The sequence below is a fragment of the Macaca fascicularis genome, chromosome 14, assembly GCF_037993035.2.
Source record: "Macaca fascicularis isolate 582-1 chromosome 14, T2T-MFA8v1.1".
NCBI lineage: Eukaryota > Metazoa > Chordata > Mammalia > Primates > Cercopithecidae > Macaca > Macaca fascicularis.
In genome coordinates, this window is record NC_088388.1 from 2069205 (window position 1) to 2079376 (window position 10172).

The window sequence follows — 10172 nt, forward strand, 5'->3', positions numbered from 1 at the left end:
AGCAGGGAGAAGGGGTCAGGATAGAAAGGGCCCCCGGGGAGCAGCTCAGCCATGGTGCCACCGAGACAGGACTAGAGGCATTGGGGGTCAGTGAGTTGGGGTGCGAGAGCTGTGATCCCACAGCACTACCTTCCACAGATTTTCCACGCAGAGGTTGGGGGTACACATGCTTTATGGAGACAGGTGAGAGGGACCGCAAAACGGACAAAAACTGTGGTGCAGGAGTGAGGGACGCGACATAGAAAAACCTCCTTGCTCCACTGCCTCTTAGGCCTGGGAGAGGCTCAGCTCACCCTTGTTCATGCATGAGGGTCTTGGGAACCCCCAGAAATCTACACCAAGCCTTCGCCATTTAGTGTCTTAAGTGGCCTTATGCTGACACCTGGCGGCCATTTCTAGAATTACAGTGGCATAACCCAAAGGTCTTGGGCACCGCAATTTGGGGCACTCTGGAGGGGGACTCTGCAATTTGGGGCACTCTGGAGGGGGACTCTGCAATTTGGGGCACTCTGGAGGGGGACTCTGCAATTTGGAGCACTCTGGAGGGGGACTCTGGGGGCAAAGTTAGGACACCTCCCTACAGTGTCGGGGTGCCATGGGTTCTGCGCCTCTGTGTTTGGAGCCGGGGCTCTTACCTGCTTTTGTCCTGGCATTACAGTACTGGGAGGGGGCGCTAAAGGAATTCCTCCCTTTGGGTGTCTCCTACCCCAGGGGGCTGTGGCCTGGTGAGCAGCCTAAAGCTTAAGGCCTAAGCCACAGGATAGGTCTGGAAACACCTTTCTGAAACATCCGTTTTGTTCTAAGAGAGGAAACTACTACATTAGCATGAAAATAAGATCAGATCTATTACTGAGAGGCCCGGGGTAGAACGCTGGGATCCCCTTTCAGAGGCAGCGTCCCTAGGATGAGCCCAGATGGGCTGAATTTCGTTCTTAACTCGCTTCCCAGCCCCACCCTGCTCCACCTGTAAAGCGCAGATTTCCAAATCTGGCCCGAGCCTGACACCTTGTGGCCACGTGTGAGAATTACATCCACAACTTCAGAAAGCACCTTGCTTTCCAATACATCGATATTGCCATGATGACCATGGCTACAGGGCCGCTTTACCAAATCTTGGGAGTTGAGAGAAAAGGAGGAACTCACAACCTAGTCCTGAAAACACCAGATTGTGGCCCCAGAGCCCTACACCATCGAGGTACGGGAAGGCCAGGCTGCCTGTGCTGGGGAAGTGAGGCTGCCCCTCAAAGGCTATAGGGTCACAGCCCGAGGGGTTGGCAGGGCCGAGGGGCCCACTGTGCCACTCACACATCAGTGCTTGGAGGACGGATGGGCAGGAGGGGCCTGGGGGCTAACCCAGTTCACAGCCCCGCTCTGCCAATGACCTTGGACAGACCTGTTCACGCCTCCCCTCTCCCTTCCAACCTCACCGCTTTAGTGGATGGGTCTGGGTAGCCACCTCTGGCACAAAATCAATGTTAACAAACGTTCAATTTTATCCTCCCCCTGACGTCCAGTGATATTTGCCCCTGCCTCCCCTACCCACGGGGGCCGAAACCTTTTTTGGTGGTCCTACAGAAACACTGCCTAGTTGCACAGCAACTCTGCGGCAGGCCTAGGCAGCCTGGGCGATCTCTCTGCAAAGGCTCCTCCACCTACCCCAGGAAAACTGGCTGGCTGGCAGAGGTTGCAGTGAACCGAGATCGCGCCATTGGACTGGACGACAGAGCAAGACTCTCAAAACAAACGAACAAACAAACAAACTTGCTGCCTGGGAGGACTCTGGGGTTTTCACAGCCTGTGGCTCATGAAGAGGAGGGAGGCTCCAGGAGCACATATTTCAGCACTGGGCCGGATCTGCATCCCTGGCAGCGGGGGCCCAGTATGGACCCATCTTCGAGAGCTCGGTGCCAGCAAGGCAGGAGACACCTCTTCCAGGACGCCTCCCTGGCCCCACTCCCTGCTCATTTCTGCTCCTCTGTTCTGACTCTGATGGTGCCGCTGAGGTTTCTCCCTGCCCTGGGCTTCCTTGGAAGCTGGGCTGGGGGTTGAAAGAGCTGCAAAGGCCCCTTCCCTATGGTGGGCCTCAGGACCACGGATGGCACCTGGGTGTTGCAGGCACCTCGGAGCCCCCCCTGCTGGTTTTTTTGTTTGTTTTGATTTTCTTTGTTTTTGTTTTTTCTTGGGACGGAGTTTCGCTCTCGTTGCCCAGGTTGGAGCGCAACGGCGCCATCTCGGCTCACCGCAACCTCTGCTTCCCAGGTTCAAGCGATTCTCCTGCCCCAGCCTCCTGAGTATCTGTGATTACAGGCACGTGCCACCACGCCTGGCTAATTTTATAGTTTTAGTAGAGATGGGGTTTCTCCCTGTTGGTCAGGCTGGTCTCAAACTCCTGACCTCAGGTGATCTGCCCGCCTCAGCCTCCCAAATTGCTGGGATTATAGGCATAAGCCACCGCACCCAGCCCCTCCTGCTTGTTTTACTCCAAGATGTGCAGAGGCCTCCGTATCCCAGCCCCCGGCTCCTCCCTCGGGGAGCTGCTCCTCCCTGAAAGGTCCCTTCCGCACATCCTGTTCATGCCCGGTAGCCATGGGGACTGCCACTTCCCACGGAGGACATGTCAGCTTCCCCTTGCTGTGGTGCCCAGACACGAAACACACCCGCGGGGCTGTCCCCGTAATTTGAAGGCCCAGAAAGCAGCTCACGTGTGTACTGAAGCCAGAGGCGCAGCTGCCCGAGGGCTGCCGCTCACAGACACCACTGAGCTACACCACCCGGCAGCCGAGGCAGGCAGGGGCTCCTTTGATTCCCTTCTGATAGATGAGGGAACCAAGGCCCAGAGATGCTAAGTGACTTTCCCAAGGCCACACAGCCACCAGCAGCAGAGCCAGGACATCAACGCCACCTGCCAGCTCTCACCCTTCAACCCCACACTGGCCCGGGTGGACACTCACTGGCCCTGTGGACACTGAGGGCCTGTGGCTTCTTGGCACCCACAGATCACAGCCCGTTGTAGACCTTGAGGCCACAGCTACCCCTTCTTCATTGTCAGGGCCAGCCCATGCCCAGCCAGGGGGAAGGACCCAGGTGCTAACTCCGTATGGGTCTCTGACGAGGGCAGCATGGGCAGTGCTGGGCTGGGTCTGCGCCCCTGGCAGTGGGAGCCCAGCGTGGACTCATGCTTAAGGCTGCAGTGCTGGCAGGGTCTGGGACACCTCCTTCAGGAAGCCTCTCAGCTTGCTGGCTCCTGCCTGCTCTGTTCTGAGCTCTGGTGGTGCAGCTGGAGCTGGCATGGGGTGCCCCAGCCCTCCCCCTCTCCCCTAGTTCTCAGGCAACTTCTCCCCCTACCTGGAGCCTGGCCGCCTGCTCCCTCCTTCCCCACAGCTGGGCCTAGGTTGGGAAGTGCCCATGGAGCATCTGCCCTGGGCCCAACGCCCGGGTGGCAAGGGAGGAAGCCCACCTTCCACTCGCCCCTGCCCCTGAAAGCTTTCCTTGCATCTTGGAGGTCAGGGCTCGGAGGGCCCAATGGAAGACCAAGCAGCCATCTCCGGAGTCGGGGTTTGGGAGCCTCATCGCCTCCACCATGGGGTCCCCAGGATCTCCTCCCAGCCCCGTCCTCACCACCCACCCAGCCACCCGTGTGTAATGGGCCCATGCCAGGGATCCTGTGCTCTAGAGAGGATCAGGGGATGCCCAAGGTCCCTCCGAAGCTGGGCAGCAGCAGGCCTGGATGTGGGCAGGTGGTGGCCCTGTGGAGGCTGGGCTGGGTTGGGACCGAGCTTTGAAGTGAAGGTGGACTTTGAAGACAGAAGGGTGCGATTTGAGTCCCAGCGTGAGCAGCCGCAAGTTGGCAGGGCTATGGGGGGCTCTGGCTCTGTTTTCCAAAAACACAGATGGGCTGGGAAGAGGGTCAGAGAGAGGCCTGGGCGGAATGTGGGGCCCGCGGCGCCCCCGAGGTTCTGATGACTCAGCAGCCTGGGCTGCAGGGGGCAGGGGCCAGAGCCTCCCCGAAGCCTACAGGCCTGCGGACCCCCAGGGCCGGGCCTCCTCGAGGCCGGTCTCCATCCCTGGCAAGGGGGGGACTGGCTCTGGCGCAGCCCTCAGCAGCCCTGTGACACTGCCCAGGGGTCACAGCCACCTGGGTCTAGACATTCTCAGCCTCCCTGGGTGAGGAGAGCCTGGCAGGCACCACCTATCTTTCCCTCGGCCTGAGGGACCCCGACTCTGACTTAGTCCTCGGTCCACAGGCACCCTGAGATCTCTGCCATCTCCCTGCCTTGGAAAGTGCGGACTGTGGGGTGACTTTTGGTACAGCCCCAAGCCAGCTTCTAAGGGCAGCCTCAGGGACACTGGGAGGCTTGGAGCCTGCCTCAGCAGTCCCTGGGGTCAAGGAGGATGTCACCCGACAGCAGCAGATGGGCAGGAAGTGGGGAGTCCAAGCGAGGTGGGGTGGGGACTGGGGCCACCTGGGAGCAGGGGAGTGAGCTGAGGACGCGGAGGAGCGGGTGGGAGGCCAGCAGGGAGCTTGGCGCCAGCACAGCGCGGCTGGGCCACGAGAGGGACGATGGGGTACCGCCTCCGGCCGGCCCCACTTTCGAAGGAATCTGCCTTGCTGTTCCTGCGGCCGGCCGAGGCCAGAAACAATAGTGGGAGGAAGGGCGGAGGGTGCGGAGGCGGCACCCCAGTGTGTCATCTCCGCGTTCCCAGACCTTGTCTACCCCTGCCCCCAAACATTATTTCCAGAGTGGACCTCCCTCTCCTCGCGGCGCTGGCGGAGGGGAGCGTGGGAACACGCTAACCCTGAGCTGCCCGGACCCCAGTTCCAGGCCTTCCATGCCCCCAGATCCCAGTCCCTGAAGCCCCCTCCTCACATGGGAACCAGGACTCGACCTTCCGACTGGAGTGGCTGAGGGATGGAGCCCCCTGGCCACCACTGGCCTCCAGCCTCAGTAGCCCCCAGGGGCCCTGGGGACCCTCAGCAAAACCCACAGCCCGGTCCACCTCCGGCCACGGTGGGCTCAGCCATGACGAGGATGGGACGGAGTCCCCCTGGTCTTCTCACCCTGGCTCTCTGTGATTCTAGGGCCCGCAGGTGGGGCTCAGAGTCTAGCCAGAGGCTTTCTCGGAATATTAGAGACCCAGGACGTTTGTCCCGGCCCTCTGAGAAACCCAGGCCAGTGAGAAGCTGGCCTGAGGCTTGACTTGGGGGCCAAGACTGGACCTGAGCAGGCCGGGGGCCTCGGTGGACCCCCTCATCATCATCAGATGCCTCCTCTCATTCCTAAGCCCCACGCTCTTCAGAGTGCCCATCAGGGCCCCCCACAGCTCCCAAGAGTGTCCGGCAGGGTCCCCACAGGCTCCCACAGGCCCCACAGCCCCTGGGAGTGCCCGGCAGGGGCAGGATGCAGCTGCTCAGACCCTGGGTGGCGGCCGGAGCCTGGACCCGTGGCTGGTGGCTGGAGTGCATCAAAAGTGAGGCTCTGATGCCATCTGCTGGTCGCACCTGTGAATGGCGGCTCCTGGCCACAGTGCTGGGAGTGGAAAGGTGCCCATCCCGGAACAAGCTACCTCATAGCCTGGCTGGAGACAGACACTGGCCAATGTTCCGCCCAAGTTCTGCCCAGGGCTACCTTTCCCAGCAGCTCAGGCTTAAATACCACCTGTCTTGGCCTCACTCTCTTCCCTGGGCTGGACCCCTGCTGGGCACCAGGACCTGAAGGGCAGGGGGGTACCCTCAGCACCCCTGAGTCCACTCTCATCCCCCCAGGGTCTGCTCAGGCCTGGAGACAGGGAGGACAGTAAATATTTGCTGCCGACAGGGGAAGGCAAACACTGCCCCAACGGCCAGGCAAAGGTGCCAGTTATCCATGCCAGAAGCAGACGTAATCCAGGGAGCCAGCCTGGAGGCAGCCACACCGCAGTGTCCTGGGTGGGTGGGGGCACGTGCCGTGTGCCTGGTTCCAGGTTTCAGTCTCCACTTAAGGAACGTGGTACAAGAGTTTCCTCCCTGCTCAGCACATGTGAAGGCAGGATGCCCAGACAGAAGGCTGTGTGCGGGATGGACTGCAGGCTGTCCTGAGTCCTCTAGGAATGGGCAGAGGCTTCTAGGGGGGCCGGCAGGTTTGGGGAGCCTTGGGGAGCAGTTGCCTTGTGACTGGGGAGCAGTTAGATGCACCCAACGCCAGGGTGACCACCGGGGCTGGAGGCAGCTGAGTGCCCCTGCCAGCCCGGTGGGCGTGTGGAGCCCAGGTTCCAAGGCCAGGCAGGTCTCTGGACACTGAAGGGCTGTCTTTTAACTTCCCAGAAGGGGCGGAGCATAGGCAGCGGCCCAGCAGGCGTTGCAGAGCCAAGCTCTGTGGGCCTGGCTCACATGGGGTGACCTGGGGGCTCCGGGAGCATCCATGCTTCCCAGCCAGGGCATCTGGGCACCGGTGCCCAAGGTGGTGCCTGACAGGAAACTGGGTCTGATGCTCTCTCTGCCACCTGGATCACCTTGGCCAGCTGCTTCTCACTGGGCCTGGGGGGATGGAGGGGTGATCCCTTGCCCTGGTTCTGGTCTCCCGTGTCCACCTTTTCTAGGACACAGTGTGTGGGGGGTGGGGTCAGGTGCTGGAGAAGACAGGCTTGGGGGACAGAGTCCTGGGTCTCAACAAGGTGAAAACTGGCCCCAGCTCTGGCCCAGGGCAGCTGAGGGTTCCGTGAACCGTGGCTGCGTCTCTTTTGGGTGGGCAGCCTTGCCCTCTCCTGAGGCCTCAGGCCAGAAGTCCCCCAGGACAGAGGTCACAGAAAATTTGGCCCCTCAAAGGACACTCCTCAGCCCCTAGCACCAGCCAGTGCCAGCTGCTCTGCAAGTCCTGGAAGGCTGGGGTGGTTCCAGGAGTCCCTGGACACCCAAGGGCTCCTCCTGCTACCCTCCACTCCAACACATGGTCCCCCACAGAGCGCTGACCCTCCCTTCCCAGAACAGACCTCTGCCCATCACTCCCTACGACCTTGTTGGCCATCAGGTTCGGCCAGGGCAACAGCTTGGCCAATGGCCACCTGGTGGGCAGCCTCCCAGCTGGCCCACCAGGTCCTGCTCTGGCCCAGCCCCGCGCGAGCTCACATACCTCAGCTCCAGCAGGGCGCCCCGTCTCTACCCGTGCGAGAGGGGCCGGCCGGGTGTTCCCATGGACGGCTGCTGCCGATCCCAGCCACCGCCTCCCTCCTCTTCCGGGGCCAGTGTCCGGCCGTCCACCCGCCTGCCCAGCCTTGGCCCCCACTCTGGAGGCGGGGCTAGCTGGGGGCTGTGACATCTCTGGGTGGAGGGGGCTGATGTGGTCATGGGGAAGGGGTGAGCTCAGAGCTTTAGGGACAGGGCTGCCCCAGTGGCCAGGTCCCTAACAGGAGGGTGAGCTCCTGGCCTCGAGGCCCAAGCTGGCAGTGGTCTGCAGCCACAGCCCATGCCAGTCCCAGGCTCAGCCATCCCCAGCCCAGCCCTGGGTGGGGCTCTCAGGAAAGGTGCAGATTGGTTTGGCCTGGGCAGCAGGCAGGTTGGCCCAGCCACAGGGTAGCTAGGGTCACCCGCTGACCTCCCAGGCCACAGTAGGTCCAGGCAGCCCCTGGGTTCTCGTCTGCCCACTAGGCTGAATGCCCAGCAGAGCCAACCTGTGCTCAGGGGTGCTGAAGAAGAGGCTGCGTGTCAGGATCCCCAAGGACCTGGAATCAGAATGACCTTATCACCAGGGCCCGTCAGCCCTTCTGGGTGAGCAGCAGGTCTGTAGCAAAGGAAGCCAGCCAAGTGGCCCTGCTTTCTGGGAGAGGGAGGGCTAAGGGTCCACAGAGGGACCCTGGCCCTAGTCTCTGCCTCTGTGGCCCTGGTGGTTCCCTGGTCCTCTTGGGCTGCAATCCTTAGGGCCTTATGGCCAGGGTGCCCAAGGTGTGGGCTCTGAGGCCCTGCCCAGTGCTGCCATGGTCCCTGCACCTGCCCCAGCTCATGGTGCCATCTGACCTCTCCTGCTTCCTCCAAGGCACCAGTGGGTCCTTCAGGTGTCTGGCTGGGCCTGGGCTGGCATAGGCTGTGGCTGCAGACAGCTGCCAGCTTGGGCCTCGAGACCAGGGTATGTGACTGTCCCGGGGCTGCCCAGAGCTGGGGATAGCGGGTGGCACTCGGCAGCCTCTCCCCACCTTCCCAGCCCCCTGCTCTGCAGGAACCCCTCCCTCAGCCCAGCCTCCTCCCTCCACAGGGACTCCAACAGAAATAGCTCTAAAAATAGGACCTGGGAGGGCTAGGTGGGGGAAAGTTGCTGGAATGTTCTCATTCCCTTTCCTGAACAAGGTCTCTGGGGACTCCAAGGGTCCAGAGCTACTGAACAAGAAGTCATTTCTCAGTGGTCCCACCACCCCTGGCCTCTCAGCGACCCCCCCAGCTCTGATACTGGACCCTGAGCCACAGGGTGGGGGTAGCAGGCAGCCGACAGGCATCGCCGCTTTGGGGATAGCCACTGCATGGCGGGCCTGGCCAGCATTGGCACCTGTGGGCACCCAGAGAGCATGGAGACAGCTGGGAGGGGCTCACAACACTGCCCGGAAGCGGGGCCTGTCCCAGGGCCCCCAAGACACACAGACGGCACAGCAGGGCTGGTTCAAGGGCTTTATTCGATCTCTCTTGGTGCAGGAGGCGGAGGGTGTGGGCCGCCTGCGGGCCGCATCTAGTTGCAGTAGTTCTCCAGCTGGTAGAGGGAGCAGATGCTGGTGCAGCACTGCTCCACGATGCCGCGCTTCTGCAGGGACCCCTCCAGCGCCAAGGGCTGCAGGCTGCCTGCGCCAGGGCCCCCGCCCAGCTCCACCTGCCCCACTGCCAGGGCAGGCCGTGCAGAGCAGGTCGCGGAGCAGCAGCGAGGCAGAGGGACACAGGAGGACACAGTCAGGGAGAGACAGTGCCCACCTGCCCACCAGCCCCAGGTCGCACTCCCACCCGTCTCCAGCCAAGCCGGGCCCAGGTTAGAGGGAGGGTCACCCACACTGGGTGTGGACCCACAGGCCCCAATGCCCACATGTCCTACCTCCTTCCCCCGCCCCAGGGCGGTGCCATAGTGGGAGCCTGAACAGGTGCCCCCGGTTCTTCTCCCCAGGGCCTGTCCCCAGCATCTTCCCCATCTCCTGACTACGGAGCTGCCATGAGGCCTGGCGACAGGGGTCTGGCCCACTCAGGCAGGCAGCGTGGGGCACCCTGTGACCCCAAGTCACCCAGGACTTGTACTCAACAAAACACTTGAATCTGTGGTCATCAAATGAGGGTGGAGAAATGGGCTGCGGGGCATTTGTGTGACGGGCGAGTGGAGGGAGGAACGTGCCCACCCTCTGACGTATGTCAGGGCTCAGCTGCTGAAGCTAACGCCGTGCTCAAGCTGAGCTTCTGACTGGGCCACAGGGAGCTGGTCACTTTTAGGAGGTGACCAAGAGAACTTCATTTCTTTTTAAAAAAAGTACTCCTGACCCCCTGCTGGGTGGCAGCCTCCTGCCCCCTTCTGTCCACGCTGGGTGGGAGCGCCAGGAGCAGGGGGTGGCTGGGGGCGACCAGGGGCAGCGCTGGGCGGTGGGGCTCACCCTGAGGGTCCTCTGCCTCCCGGCGGGTCTTGGGTGTGTAGAAGAAGCCTCGCTCCCCGCACACCAGGTAGAGAGCTTCCACCAGGTGGGAGCCGCACAGGTGCTGGTTCACAAAGGCCGGGGCCGGGTCAGGTCCCCAGAGGGCCAGCAGCGCCAGCAGGGGCAAGAGGCGCATCCACAGGGCCATGGCGGAAGGACAGTGACCTGGGAGACAGGCAGGCCTGAGGCCGGCTGAAGGCCAGGTGCCCTGCCCTGGGGCCCCTGGGCTTACCCCCAAACGCTTCAAGAGCCCAGCCATGTCCTCCCTGTTGCAGAGCTGGGGCCTGGGGTCCAGCCACCCTGGAACCCCCAAGTGGGGCAGCCCTGAGCCCACCTGACGCGAAGGCCCTTGGAACAGACCTGCTTGCTGGCCTCTTCTGATGCAGCCTGTCCCGGAGGGTTGAGGGCTGCTGGGCTCCCACTGGCTTTATAGTCTCAGAGCCCATCTCCCCTGCCTGCCACCCCCTGCTGCCTGGCCCATTAGGGCCTGGGGTGGGGGGGTTAGCAGATGGCTGGGGGCTGAGGCTGCAATTTCCAGATCATTTCCC

At 62.4% G+C, this 10172-nt stretch overlaps 2 protein-coding genes across 6 annotated transcripts in view; both read right to left on the bottom strand.

Annotated features, from left to right (window-relative positions):
• IGF2 (insulin like growth factor 2) overlaps positions 1-7224 on the bottom strand; it is a 29520-nt gene extending 22296 nt beyond the window's left edge. For all 5 annotated transcript variants that reach the window (XM_074012865.1, XM_074012873.1, XM_074012870.1 and 2 more), the window contains exon 1: positions 7107-7224. The gene's annotated coding sequence lies outside the window, so the exon portion shown is untranslated. The remainder of the gene's footprint in view (positions 1-7106) is intronic.
• A 1392-nt stretch (positions 7225-8616) lies between these two features.
• On the bottom strand, positions 8617-10024 carry INS (insulin). The gene is made up of 2 exons (XM_065527780.2): positions 9586-10024; positions 8617-8833 (listed from the first exon to the last, which is right to left on the bottom strand). Exons 1-2 carry the CDS (start codon positions 9881-9883, stop codon positions 8688-8690), a joined length of 444 nt encoding a protein of 147 aa, XP_065383852.1. The 5' UTR covers positions 9884-10024; the 3' UTR covers positions 8617-8687.
• Positions 10025-10172: the final 148 nt, after the last annotated feature.

What these genes read in the sequence shown, in the direction of transcription:
- INS (XM_065527780.2), bottom strand. Translation starts at nt 9,883, where the DNA reads ATGGCTGGGCTCTTGAAGCGTTTGGGGGTAAGCCCAGGGGCCCCAGGG. An exon ending in GGAGGCAGAGGACCCTCAGG is followed by an intron (nt 8,834 to 9,585) that starts GTGAGCCCCACC and finishes CTGCCCTGGCAG; the next exon opens with TGGGGCAGGTGGAGCTGGGC.